Source organism: Crocuta crocuta, unplaced genomic scaffold (genome assembly GCF_008692635.1).
Source record: "Crocuta crocuta isolate KB4526 unplaced genomic scaffold, BGI_CrCroc_1.0 scaffold97, whole genome shotgun sequence".
NCBI lineage: Eukaryota > Metazoa > Chordata > Mammalia > Carnivora > Hyaenidae > Crocuta > Crocuta crocuta.
The window spans coordinates 8,580,228-8,593,953 of record NW_027531999.1 but is presented as its reverse complement, the minus strand read 5'-3'; the positions used below and the strand labels follow the sequence as shown (position 1 = coordinate 8,593,953).

Below are 13,726 nucleotides of genomic sequence, written 5' to 3'. Positions count from 1 at the left end.
AACTTCTCTCAAAAAAAAAAAAAAAAGCAAATAAATTTGCACAGTGATATTAGTCCACAGGGTATTTTAAGAAGAAGGCGGGGGTGGGGGAGCTTTTCTTCTCGACTTAATTTTATCCTTTTTTTAACAGATGTGTTCCAAACAAACTAGGGTTGTCTTTGCAAAACAGCCCCATTAAGAGTCTCACCAGCTTCTCCCTTGGGTGATGCAGAGACTCAGACAAGGGGGAAAAAAAAAAAAAAACTAGGCTAGACACCTGTCCCCAGTGGAAAAAGGAACACACCTGGAGAGCAGCTCAGATAAAGGGAGCCAAGGGGGAAAAACAGTAATTGGAGAGGAGACTGCTTACAATCTGTTGCTGGTTTATAAGGTAAATCTATTCCTGGAAGAAAGGGATACAGTAGCAGTACACTAAAAACTGGGACAAGGGGTGGCTGTGCCAGATTGTACCTTTTGCAAGAAGTTTTCCCAGCATGGCCTGGGCCCAGCTTGGATCAAGTGAACTGCCTGAGATTGCCAGGCCTCCTGTGCACATCTCCATTCATTCATTCATTCATTCATCCATTAGCTTATTTATATTGAGCACCTAACACACTCTAAGCAATGCTGATAAATAAATAAATACATACATACATACATAAAAATAAATGAATAAATAAACAAGGCATAACAGTACTTAGCACTGTTTATATTTATTTGCATTGGTTTTGGCTTTTTGTGTCTCCCACAGCGGCTTCTAGGGAGGGACCCTATTTCATTTTTGCATCCTCAGTGTCTAGAAAAGTGCCTGGCAGAGGCTAGGTTCCTAATGAACAAGGGGGAAAAGAAAGACTTTAAAGCGTACTTTTGACAGGGGGCTATGTTCTTAAGCCTGTAGCCCTAAGTCGGGGTGCAAGGCGGACCCGTACACATGATGAGAATGGGCAGGGCATTTTTATTCGGAGTCCATACAGCAATCCACCGTTTTCGTATGTGGCTGCTAGTCCCTAAGTTACAGAAAGTACGGGAGTGCGGAGAGACATGGGGAAGGTCTGCGTTGCCCTCCCTCTGCCCGCGTGCGGGAGGCCTGGGACGGGGGAGGGGGGGACCTAAGAAGGGAATCCCGCCTGCCCTACCGCGCTCCTCACCAGGTCAATGGCCACGACGTCCCGCAGGGCCACGGCTCGCCGGATGGACTTGGGCGGGTTCTCGGTCAGGTAGATGAGCCGATCGCTGAGGACCACGTACTTCAAGGTGTGCTTCTCCGACTCGGACACCACGACGCACGGCTCGTAGGCGCGGATGGCGTCGTAGACCTCCGGCGGCAGCCGCCTCCGCAGGAACGCGTCCANGCTGCATCCTCCCCGGCCCCGCCTCCCGCCCACCCTCGCCCCAACCTCAAACAACAGTGGACCGGGCGAGACGCTGGTCCTTCAGGTAGATCATCACGCATCCCTGGGCTGCGGGGCGGATATCTGGCGGCTCTCTTCGCCCTCGCCTCGCAGCAGCCCTAACCCCCGCCTGCCCCAGCTATTGAGGACCACGCCGTTCCTCGCGGATGAGGGAATCCACAGGCTTAAACTGGTTGTCTGTTAGAAACAAGAGGAAATGTACCGATTTTTTTTAAGCAGGCAGAACACCCCTGGAACGCTATTAAGATCAATCACACAGACTTAGCATTTGCTTGTAACAGTGCCTGATATAGCCCTCTAGTTTTTCATGAGTATAAACGTGCATCTTTTCTGCCCAACTAATTGAAAGCTCTCTCTCTGAAGCAAATCTTATACATTAATTTGGACGCCCAACCCTAATGGCAATGCTTGTATTCCCCGTGTCCAAAGACCAAGCCCCGTAGACCTGCAGAACTCGATCTGTGTAGGATAAATGATGGGAAGACTATGGGTTGAGGAATGCTGATTGCCCAGCCTTGACGCTGCATGACGGTAAAAGTACTGATTAGTTTTTACAGATCACTGTTGTCAGTGTCGGTTAGTGAAATGAGAAGGGCATAGCAGAAACCTGCCTCTAATAACCCTAGGTAGTAACTTTCATTTTAATTTAAAATTCTAGAAAACTCATTCTCTCTCGCTGCCCATTAACTAAGAGAAATGACACATATTTATATGTATTTTTGCTACAGCTACCGACAACTCAGTCGGTATGCAATAACCGACTAGCCAAGTCTGAGGAACTCAAGAATGGCAAAAAACAAAAACAAAAACAACAGTATTTTTTTATTGGAGAGAATGTGTTTAGTGCCTAAGGAGAGAAGTGCCACCTGCTGACAAAATCTTAAATGACCTAGCTCGCATTCCAAGTTTTCTTAGAATCTGATCATACATCTGTCTGACGCTTCGTAACTTCATAGCTGGATAAAAAGGGAACCCCAGAAGCATGGCTGTTACGAAAAAGGGAACCCCAGAGGCATGGCTGTTTCGTCTAAAATAAAGACTATTCCCTATCTAAACAATTTGTTGCCTTAAACCAATAGAAGGCAAAGGCCTTTTACCTTTGCCAAATAGTTGCCTCACAAGTGTTCAGAGGCAAGTGACTACCTCGCAAGTGAAATGTGAGGCCCAAGTAGGGAAAAGACCTCCCTGCGAGCTGCTGTTTGGTGTTTGTCAGGCTTTTGCTCTGTCCTCAGGACTAACAGAAACAGAATGACCACACCGGGACTAGAAAAGACAGCATACCTGATCTGTCTGTCGAGAAACCCATCATAAATGCGCTTTTGGTGACAAGGGCACAGGCTTAACAACCATTAAGTGAAGCACATGAAGAAAGGAATTTAACAAAAGGATTAAGGGTTAAGGTGACTTCAGTGAAAAGGCAGCATCCTGGTTTCCAGGCACTTAGTGTTCTATACTGTTGCCAAGGTAACAACAAAGATCAGATTGTAGAAAGGGGGGTTAAGATAGGGGAAAGATCACTAGATTTGGAGTCAGGAGAACTGGATTATAGCACGAACCCTGTTGTTCAGTATCTGTGACATTTCTGGAAAGTCTTAGCCATTTTGGACCTCAGTTTTATCATCCATAAAATGAAACTATCAATACTTGCCTGGCCAACCACTGAGTTGGTGTGAGGATCAAATGCAATTAATTATGAATTCTAAAAGCCCTCTAGACATGTATTCATATTTGTATTGTCTTATCTTTTGGTAAGATTTCTGTGGATAATTAACATAAATACATCTGAGATAGGCAATTACTATTTCTCTTTTAAGTCCATCTAAACTCAAGAAGCATTTAATACAGTTCCAGTGCAATCAGGCACTTAATAGATGTTTCTTGATGAAGCTATCAAAAGTAATGGAACATTACTTGCCCAGAACTAATCCCAAGAGGTACTCTTCTTAACCAGAAGTACTTTCACCAGAACAGAGTAGCCTTAGGTTGAGGGATGGTCAATTCAATTAGTTTGAAAGGACAGTAGTTAGGAGCACAAGACTGTAGAGCCAGATGACCTGGGTTCCATTTTCATCTCTCACATTCAGTAGCTAAATGATCTTGGACAAGTTACTTTAATTTCTTCATACGTTAATTTCCCCATCTATGAAAAGGGGGTAATAGTACCAACCCCATAGGGTTATTTTAAGGGTTAACAATGTTTCTGAAGTACTTTATAACAGGTACCTAGAACAGAGTAAACACTATGCAAGTGTTTTCAAAATAAATTGAGGGGCACCTGGGTGGCTCAGTCAGTTGAGCATCCGACTTTGGCTCAGGTCATGATCTCATGGTCTGTGAGTTGGAGCCCCATATTGGGTTCTACTGTCAGCACAGAGCATGCCTCAGATCCCCTGTGCTCCTCTCTCTGCCCCTCCCCCACTCGGGCAAGCATGCTCGCTCTCTCTTAAAAGTAAACAAACTTTAAATAAATAAATAAATTGAACTAGTGTGTAATTTCTTGGTATATATATATATATATATATGGTCATCTGGTTCCCCATATACAAAATAACACCAAATTCTTCTCTGTTGGATGCTAGCCTAACTTTTTAAACTTTAGATTAATGCTCAAGACAAAAAAATCTAATCTACATATATACATACAAAAAAAGAATGCCATTTTTTTTAGTTGTGTTTTTGATGGATAAGTGATCAGCGGGCCAAAGGTCATAAGAATACTATAAGGATTTCAAACTAGAAATACACTTCAATATAGGGATCCCAAGTGTCCCCATCTCCAGGTTTGAAACTAAATAGACAGTATGCATAGGAAGATACTTGAAATCTGTAGGAGGCATATAAAACCTGAATTTTTAAAGGTGTCATTTAGGAATTGGTGTTTCTGCTCAGTATCAATGGATACTGACCATGTAAATATCTATTAACAATTAGCAATGAACTGACATGGAGGAGAGATGTCATTATAATGAAGCCTAATGGACTATGCAGTGCTTTGAATTAAAAATTTTTTAAACTGTTTCTTTTACTAAATAATGCTATAATGCTCTATTCTGCCTCAGGCTTCCTGCCACATACCCACTTCCTCTAAAAGAAACCAATGATTGGACCAGGAGCAGTAAAGACGGCTTGCCTGACCTATTTTCCAACTTCTTTGCCAGGAAACCCATCATGAATGAATGAGCTTTTGATGACAATGGCACTGGGCTTAACAAGCATCGAGATGAAGCAGATGAAGAAGAGAATTTGACACAGAACTCCGTGGTTAGCCGCTCACAATTGTATTATTTTTTATTCAGTTCAATACATTTCAGAGATATTTACTGAGGAATTACTATCCATATACAGAATCAAGATAAGACTTTTCAGTCTTCAAGAACTTACTCATAGGTAAGACAACCACACAATTTTAATACAAAACAAAATCATATTAAAATATATTCATGACATAAAAGAAGTAAAGAAAAAGCAACATCAAAGAAATGATTGAACAAACCTGTTGATAAAAATCTGGAACTATTTCATAAGGGACAGCATTCATTAAATGCTCAAAGAGTGAATGAAACAATTTCATTTTTCCTTTAGAGTCATGTTTTTAAAATATTTTTCTGATTATGAAAATACTACCTGGTCACTGTGGAGGATTCTTAAAAATCCAAAAATGTACAAGGAAGGAAAAAAATCGTCTGCAATCTCACCACCTAGTGATAACCTTCCAGTACATATTAAGGGGGTTTGAATCCTAGCTCTGCTACTTTTTATGTACTTCAGTTTCCTCATCTATAAAATAGGGATAATGATAGTACCTACCTCATAGAGTTGTTGTGAGGATTAACATATGAACACTTAAAACTGTTATAGGCACAGTGGCACCTGGGTGGCTCAGTCAGTTAAGTATCCGACTCTTGACCTTGGCTCAGGGCATGATCTCATTATTCATGAGATGGAGCCCCAATTCTGCACTGACAGCTCAGAAACTGCTTGGAATTCTGTCTCTTCCTCTCTCTGTCTCTCCCTTCTCTTGCTCACATGCACTCTCTCTTCCTCTTAAGATAAAAGATAAATAAACTTAAAAAAAAAAACTGTTTCTGCCACATAATGCTCCAAAATGTTGGCAATTAATATGTAAAAACATTGCTATATGCAAGCATACATGCTTTAAATTTTTTAAATTTAAGCATACATGCTTTAAATTAAAATAATGACAGTGTTATCAACGTTTAAAAATACATATTTATTTCTGAGAGAGAGAGTGCATGCAAGTGAGGAGGGCCAGAGAGAGAGAGGGAGACAGAGAATAACAAGCAGGCTCCTTGCTGTTAGCGCAGAGCCCAACGTGGAGCTTGAATTTATGAACTGTGAGATCATGACCTAAGCCAAAATCAAGAGTCAGTTGTTTGATGTACTGAGCCACAGGTGACCCTATTCAGCAACATTTTGATAACTGGTATTTTATGTTAGTCTGAAATGAGAAAGCTAGACTATAAAGTGGTAAGATTTAGGGGCACTTGGGTAGCTCAGGTCATGATCTCCTGGTCTGTGAGTTTGAGCCCCACATTAGGCTCTCTGTTGACAGGTCAGAGCCTGGAGGTTGCTTCAGATTCTCTTTCTCTCTCTCTCTCTGCCCTTCCCCTTCCCCCATTTGTGCTTTCTCTCAAAATAAATACTAAAATTTTTTTTAATAAAATAAATTTTAGGGGCGCCTGGGTGGCTCAGTCAGTTCAGCGTCCGACTTCAGCTCAGGTCATGATCTCACGGTTCATGGGTTCGAGCCCCATGTCGGGCCCTGTGCTGCCAGCTCAGAGCCTGGAGCCTGTTTCGGATTCTGTGTCCCCCTCCCTCTCTGACCCTCCCCTGTTCACACTCTCTCTCTCTCTCTCTCTCTCTCTGAAATAAATAAAACATTAAAAAAATAAAATAAATTTTATATTTAAAAACCCTTTTGGGTCCTCCTCAATTAGAGTCCACCAAGTGTTTCATCTTTATTATTATTTTATTTTTAAGTAATCTCTACCCCCTGTGTGGGGCTCCAAGTCACATACACTACCAGCTGAGCCAGCCAACTGCCCCATATAAGGTTTCAAAATAATGTGTTTTCAAATTGATTTTTAAAATTCTAGGTTATTGAACTACCATAAAAGGCCAATATTTCTAGATAAACTAGATAAGCTGTAGATGGTAAGGTGAATAAAATGAACATATTAAAGCTTCTGGAGCCACTCAGACTAGAATTAGTATTGGGTTCCCATAGTCCATAGTTGACCTAACAGGTAATGTAAGAATCAATGCAATTATCTATTTAATTGAGCTTGAATTACAGCCTGGCGCTGTTCTATGTGCTAAACTCCAGATATACACGGAAGTAGGACAGGAATATTTGCCTGACATTTTAAAGTTACAAATGCGATGCAACAGTAATTGAAAATATTGTATATATGAGTGGTATAGTGTCTTGCACGTAGTGAGTCACTAAATGTAGCTGTTAAATTGTTACGTTAATTTTATTCTACATCTCTTCTGAATTTCCCTCCCAAATTGTTTGTCACTGGTCTGCATGACTATTACCTAATCTGTTTTCAGTAGTGAATAATCAACAATGAAACCTAAATATTGAGCATTTGTGTGCAAAAGCATATATTAACTCAATCCTCACAAGAACCCTTGGAGGTCGGTATTATTATTGTCTCCATTTCACAAATGAGTAAACTGAAACACAGATCATGTAAAGTGCCTGAAATTGAGGTCAGCAAGCATGTGGTGTGGAGAGATTGGTTTGGGCTGGGATTCAAAACTATTGGCTTGAGCCAATACTGCCTCTGAATAAACGAAGCAACTACCAGAAAAGTAACCTACGAGTAGAACTCCCTAAGAATGCTCTCCTTTTCATGAATGACAATATATTAGTACGTTCCAAGTGAAATTTTTAAGAATTTTCAGCGCTCCTGAGTGGATCCTCACGCTCCTAGACTCTAAACACGTGGGTCCCTAGAAAAGCAATTAAACAACCGAATCACATGTGGTTTGGATCACGTCATCTGGATCTCAGGAGCTCGGCACCCTAATCCACCAGCTAACCTGATGAAGCCTTTATGGAGCGTGCTAGGCAGGGGTGTGACCACCGGGAGTAGGCGGCAGGGGTGTGACTCGCGCGGGACACCCCCTCCCGGCATGCACCACAGGCCCCGGCCAGCGCCCGGAAGCGCCGCCTGCCTCTTGCATGCCGGGAGTTGTAGGCTCCCGGCCTGGGCCCGCGGGCTGCCGTCTGCACACTCCATGAGGCTGCTGGTGCTGGCCCGCGCGGCGCCGACGCGGGGAGCGCGCTTCGCGCTGACTCAGCGGCGACGGAGGCGGCGGCGGCGTTAGCCGGCCCCTCGCGCTCTTTCCCTTCCTGGGGCGCCGACCCCGCCCGCCTGCTTGCTAGGTTGCCGGTCCGGCGCCACGCAAGAGAAGGCGCCAGGGGACGCGGAGCGGCGCGCGGCCCCAGCCAGCTCTGTCTCCGGCGTGAGCGCTGCGGCCGTGGCGGAGGACGACGGCGACAAGGACGAGGGCCGCTCTCCCCGCTCCCTGCGTGCGGCGTCGCTCCGCTCCGCTGACCAGCCCTCGGGAGTGCAGGCGGGGAGGCGGGATGGAGTGATAGGGAAGGTGACTCGGAGCTTGGGGGCGGCGGGACTCGGATCCACCTCGGTCCGCCCGAGAACGCGGGGAAGTTGTCTGGGCGGACTGGCCCGGGGAGCCCCCACGCCGGGGTTGGGGTGCGGGCCGGGGGCCGTCCGGGGCGGTGCGCCCCAAGGCTGGGCGGACTGGGTGGGGGGTGGGTACGAACTGCGGCCGTCGCCGCGGAGTGCGTGGCCGCCGGTTGCCTGGTGNAAGGGTCGGCTTCATCTGTGGCCCCGAATGTAGTAAAGGTGGCCAGCCTCATTTGTAATAGCAGCGTGTCCCACCAGTTTGAACTGCAGAGACCTCAAACTTGCTTCGCTACCCACCCCCCGCCCCAGGACATAAAGGAGAAAAGTGTTATTTCGGTGTAGTAATTTTGCCAGCACAGACACGCCATTTCTTCTCTTCCCTTCTTCACAGTTCTGCGGGAGTAGTCAAGCGTGGTGTTTCCCTATAACCAGAAGAAACAAGTACTTTTTGAAAGTGCTAATTAGTTGTTACTGGGGGAAGTTACGTTTTATTAAAGCGACTTGTCAGCGTGGTGTTAAAAGACTGGAAAGATTCAGCCCTGGTCTTTTGAACAGTCTTTAGTAGGTGTGGAGGAACCTTCCCAGTTTGTTTGATCTTTTATTTAATGGCTGTCGAGGAAAAGTTAGGGTTCAGTATTTTTCAGTATGTTTGCGTTCCCCCCCAACAACATTTGCTAGATTCATAACTGATATGTTTATTGCATTGTAACAAATGTTTAAGCCTGCACGTCTGTGCCTTGGTTAGAACATTAAGTGTTCGTGCACAACCCTTAATGGAGGGAATTGTTACCTTTTCGCACAGGTTGTAACTTTTTTCGTTTGCACACATAGGTAGGTAATTTACCATTTTATGATTATTTATGTTCCACTGCGTATTGATTTTTATCCAGGTGCCTTCCTGTGGGGGATTCTTTCTGCACCGGTAACTGTAACAAGTTTATGTTTCCTTAGTTATTTACTGGCCAGTTTTTTTTTTTTCTTAAGACCAGTGCTGTTTCACTTGGTAGAATTAAAGTGACTCCGCTTAAGCAATTTTACCTAAATTCAAGGAAGATTTTATAGGACTTTTTAATATGGGATTCACAGAAACTCAGATTTTCTCGGTGTGCATTTTTCCAAGGAATCATCATTAAATTTTCTTGTCATTTTTGGCATGGGGGAGAGAAGAAAACCTTCCTTTTTTTGTATGTTTTTCAATCTGTTCCAATGCCCTTTTTTAAGTATATGATATCTAGACTACTCCAAGTAGTCCCCATCCCCCATATGACAAACTGAATTGTAAATAACCTTTTGAGGGCCCACTATGTGCCAGGCATCCTTTACATAACGTTATCTCATGAAGGTCTTTACAACTTTGAGGTAGATGGTCTCTTTCCCACTTCATAGAAAGGGCTCTCATTTTCAGATTCCCTAGTCCATGTGGCCCCAAGTTTGAAAATGACTAGATTGGAATACAAACCCAGGTATTTCCAAACCAAAGCGTATGTTGTACTATGACTTACAGACATAATGATGAATATTTGAGACAGTCCTTACCCTTCAAGATTACGAAGAGAAAACAAGTAGGCAGTGTCTCGCCACGTAAGAGGGGTATTTAATCCAGTTTGGGAGAATTGGACAATGAAGATCAAAGAAGTGTTCTTGAAAGAGGTGACCTCTCTAAGCTGAATTTTGAAGGACAGGGAGGGGTTAACAAAGTAACAAGAAAAGAGCAGTGAGTGCGAAGATGAAAGGCCAAATACCACTGGCCTTGCTGGGTTGGGCCGAGGAATAGGGAGTCATTCAAAAGAGTATGCACCTTAATCCTGAGGGTCCGTAGGGGGCTACACTGCCTTGCTCTAGTCTGCAAGTATGATGGAAATAAGAAAGGGCTGAGCCTCACTCTCCAAGGACTCTCAGCACATAACCCAGTCCAGGGGGAGACCGGAAAAGCATATTGTAGGCGGGGTCCACATGGATCCTGGCCTCACCACTGCAAAAAGGCTATGCACCCCCATCCCCTGCCTTTAGACTTTTGGCTTCTTTAGGCTCTGATCTTCTCTTTGGTTTATGATAATTAAAACACACGCACACACAAAACAAAACCCTGGAGCCTTTTTATGTGAGCAGTAGTCCTGGTTTCTCTGCCTCACAGGTATTGAGGGAATAAATGTGATTTTTGCATCATTTAGAATTTTTTCCCTGTTTCCTCAACTGTACATGTATCAAAAACCAAGTAGCCTTTCGGGACTTAATCATGTTCTTATTTGAGTATGTTAGACCATATGATAGTGAAAAAGTGCATTGCTTTCCAGAGACTAAATATTTTTAAGAATAGTATTAAGGTCTTTATTAATTTTTATAGCTACTATTAAAAAATGTTTTGTGAGGTACATTTCTAAAATAGGCTGTCAAGAGAGTCTGACAGAGACTAAGTTTTGTATCTTTTTTTTAAAGGTTTGTGATATTGATAAATGGAAGTATGAAAATTAGTATAATAAGATAACCTAGACCTGTCTTTTTTTTAATGTAGTTGCACAGTTGCACGTTCAAGTATCGGAGGTAATAATACTGCATAAATTAGATGCTTCTGTTTAAAGGAGAATCAAATTACTTTCTAAACTGATGATCTTAAAGAATAAGAAAATTTGAGAACCTTAATGACATACATGAGATTTTTAGAAATTACACATTTGTGGAGTACTTTTAGTGTTTCTTAGACTTAGGCTTCTTTAGTTGTAATTTTGGATAGTTTCAAAAAAGTTCTTTTAACATTTAAGTTCTTTGCATAATGTTATCTGCTTATTATGATATTCTGGATAAGTATCAATTTTGTTTATCAAATGTTTTCTTTCAACTTTGTGTGTGTGTAGATGTTTGTGGATTCTTCTGTGGGATCAGAGGGCACGCCTGTTGTAATCAGAAAACTCCAAGAATAGCAGCAGGGATGGATGAACAGGCTCTCTTAGGGCTAAATCCAAATGCTGATTCAGACTTCAGACAAAGGGTAAGTTAAGTCAGCTTAATAATTTTTTAAAGGTTACCACACATTTGCATCAGAGGACTTGAATTAAAGATACATCTGAGGGTAAAGATTTCCTTTGAGTAGAAATGAACAGAGACAAACAAATTTGATGTACTTGAATATATTCTGAATATAGAAACAGCATTGTGATTTGTGTTTTAAAAGTTGGCTCAGCAAGTATTGAAATCCCATGTGATTCAAGGCGGCTCTCTGTGTGACATCAGTCATTGTTTCTGTTTAGTTAAAAGTTGTAATGCAAAGGACTCTTCGAGGGACTTTCCATAGTGACAGACATGCATATTTTATCTTTCCATTGCCTGGCTTGGTCTGATGTTAGTGATACTTCACATCCTTGTTATTTAGTCCAGGCAGACATGTAAATTAGCAGTTAGCATATGCCATGTCTTAGATTACATGAAATGGTTAGGTGACAAGGAATCCATGAGGCGCTGGGATATTTGGACAAATAGAAACAATTAAACATAATGTAGGCTACACCTGTAATCATGGCTATAGCTGAATGATAGAAGAATCTAACAAGCAAGCCTATAATTACGTTTGTTAAAGATGTGGGTGTTTTGAAGTATATGTTAAGTGGAAGGAGAATAATTTTCTCTTTCCACTTTTTATAGCAAAGGATATTTTTTACAAATGAGCTAAATGAGGGTAACAATCTTACTAAATATTATTGCAGTTCTTGTTGTGCTTATTTAAGCAGAATTTTCTTAAGTATTAAAAAAAAATCTCAAGTAGTTTCTAATATGATTTCCTGCCTCTGCTGTTTAAAATAAGTAATCAGTCCTTCATATCAAGGGAAATAACAGGAATTGAGATTTAAATTATCTGGCTAGTTACAGGATACCTAACAAACTAGAACATCAGAAGGCATTTAAAATCATGACTTCTCTGTGTAGACAAATTTCTTTCGATAGGAGTGTAAGCTACCTACCTTCAAATCCTTAGTCACATGGTTGAAGTATAATAGATGTTTACCTTGGTATTGCATGGCTATGATTAAAAGCCCTTTACTATTTGTTTAGTTATTAGTCTTTTGTGTTATTTTTTATGATCCTTCTTGGAAATCATTTGTTTTTTTATTAAATACCACAATCCAACAGATTAAAAAAAATTTAATGTTTATTTATTTTTGAGAGAAAGAGAAATGGAGTGTGAGTAGGGGAGAGACAGACAGAAAGGGAGAGAGAATGACAGAGAGAGACAAAATCCAAAGCAGGCATCAGGCTCTGAGCTGTCAGCACAGAGCCCGAAGCAGGGCTCAAACCCACACACTGAGAGATTGTGACCTGAGCACAAGTCGGATGTTTAACTGACTGAGCCACCAAGGTGCCCTCTCCAACAGATTTTTTAAATGCGATATTTTCTTTTTTAGAAAAGTAAACCAAATGCATTGTTAGTGGCTTTAATATAAAGCTATGCTTTTATCAGTAAAATTGAGTTCTGTCAGTCATGGGCATGTATTAAGCATCCACATTCAGGCTTAATTTGATATCCCATTAAGCCAACCTGAGTAATGGAATTAATTAGGATAAAAAAGAAGGAATCTTAAAGTGAGTTCTCACAGTTCTGATGCTAGAAATGAATAGTTGGGACACTAATTCAGTTTGTAAACCAACTGTCCGCCAACCCCAATTCTTAGTTGTGTGGCTACAGTTCTGTTTTGCTACAGGGGCAGTCGCTGAAGTGCCTCTGTTGCCACTTAGAGGCAGTAGAGCATTAGAAGAAAGGTACAAAACAGAAGAAATAGGTGATCAGAGCTTTGACTTGTTCATCATTGCCACAGAATTTTATTTTAAAATGCTAGGAACGCATGGATTCAGGGTGCAAGGACTTTAGTTAAAAACTGAAAACCTTCAGGTTATTTTCACTTTTTTAATGGAATCACAGTCTTTGGCTTAAAACTTGCTTATTTAAAGAAAATGATACATCAGTGATAATTGTAGNATGATTGACTTCCACCTTGTCCTTAAATGGGACAATAAATGTTCCCAAAGGAAACCCTATGTTTCATGGAATATTGTTCGACAACAACTGAAGTAGATTCTCTGCAGCAGCCTGGATTCTTCTGTTCCTAATTTTCAAAGATGGCCATTATATATACTTGTGGGAGCAGCCAGAGAGACCACATATGAAAATCCTTTGCTTCATCCCTCATTCATACAATTATAGTAGAGGAATATCACCTAACTATGGTAGCTTTTTGGCTTTTTTTTTCTTTTTTTAACTTCTAAAGGAAAAATTTTGACATACACCATCTTGACTCTGTGTGTGTGTGTGTGTGTGTGTGTTTGTGTGTGTGTACCGACATCTATGAGTAAATATATTTTTACATATATACTGTGTATTTATACACATGTACATATATATATAACTGAAACAGTTTGCACAATATTATGTGCAGTGTGCTGATATTCTTTCATTTTTGTTGATTGCTGATCAAGACCTATACAATTTATTTCATCACTATTGGAGCACAAACCATAGTTTTAAAAATATTTACTAATTAAAATTAGGTTCCTCTAATGCTTAATGTTCTTTCTACATCATTTCAGAGTTTATATCAGTATATCAGTTGCTTTACAATTATCTAGCACTGTTTTTGTGTAACTTTCTTGGCTGTTTGAGATCCT

At 41.4% G+C, this 13,726-nt stretch overlaps 2 protein-coding genes across 8 annotated transcripts in view; one reads left to right on the top strand and one right to left on the bottom strand.

Annotated features, from left to right (window-relative positions):
- CUNH12orf56 (chromosome unknown C12orf56 homolog) overlaps positions 1-1,337 on the bottom strand; it is a gene marked incomplete at its 5' end in the record, with an annotated part of 86,526 nt that extends 85,189 nt beyond the window's left edge. Inside the window, one exon of the mRNA XM_077775271.1 lies at positions 1,128-1,337. Coding sequence (XP_077631397.1) covers positions 1,128-1,337 — 210 coding nt within the window. The remainder of the gene's footprint in view (positions 1-1,127) is intronic.
- The window catches only part of XPOT (exportin for tRNA), a 161,151-nt gene that overhangs the window by 116,335 nt on the left and 31,090 nt on the right, over positions 1-13,726 (top strand). For 4 of the 7 annotated variants that reach the window (XM_077775250.1, XM_077775249.1, XM_077775248.1 and 1 more), the window contains 2 exons: positions 4,550-4,778; positions 10,927-11,060. In XM_077775250.1, the coding sequence (XP_077631376.1) occupies positions 11,001-11,060 (60 nt within the window). In that variant the 5' untranslated portion in view covers positions 4,550-4,778; positions 10,927-11,000. Of the gene's footprint in view, positions 1-4,459; positions 4,779-7,659; positions 8,031-8,275; positions 8,640-10,926; positions 11,061-13,726 lie in introns of those variants that run through there. The other 3 variants (XM_077775252.1, XM_077775254.1, XM_077775253.1) reach the window with 3 other exon arrangements.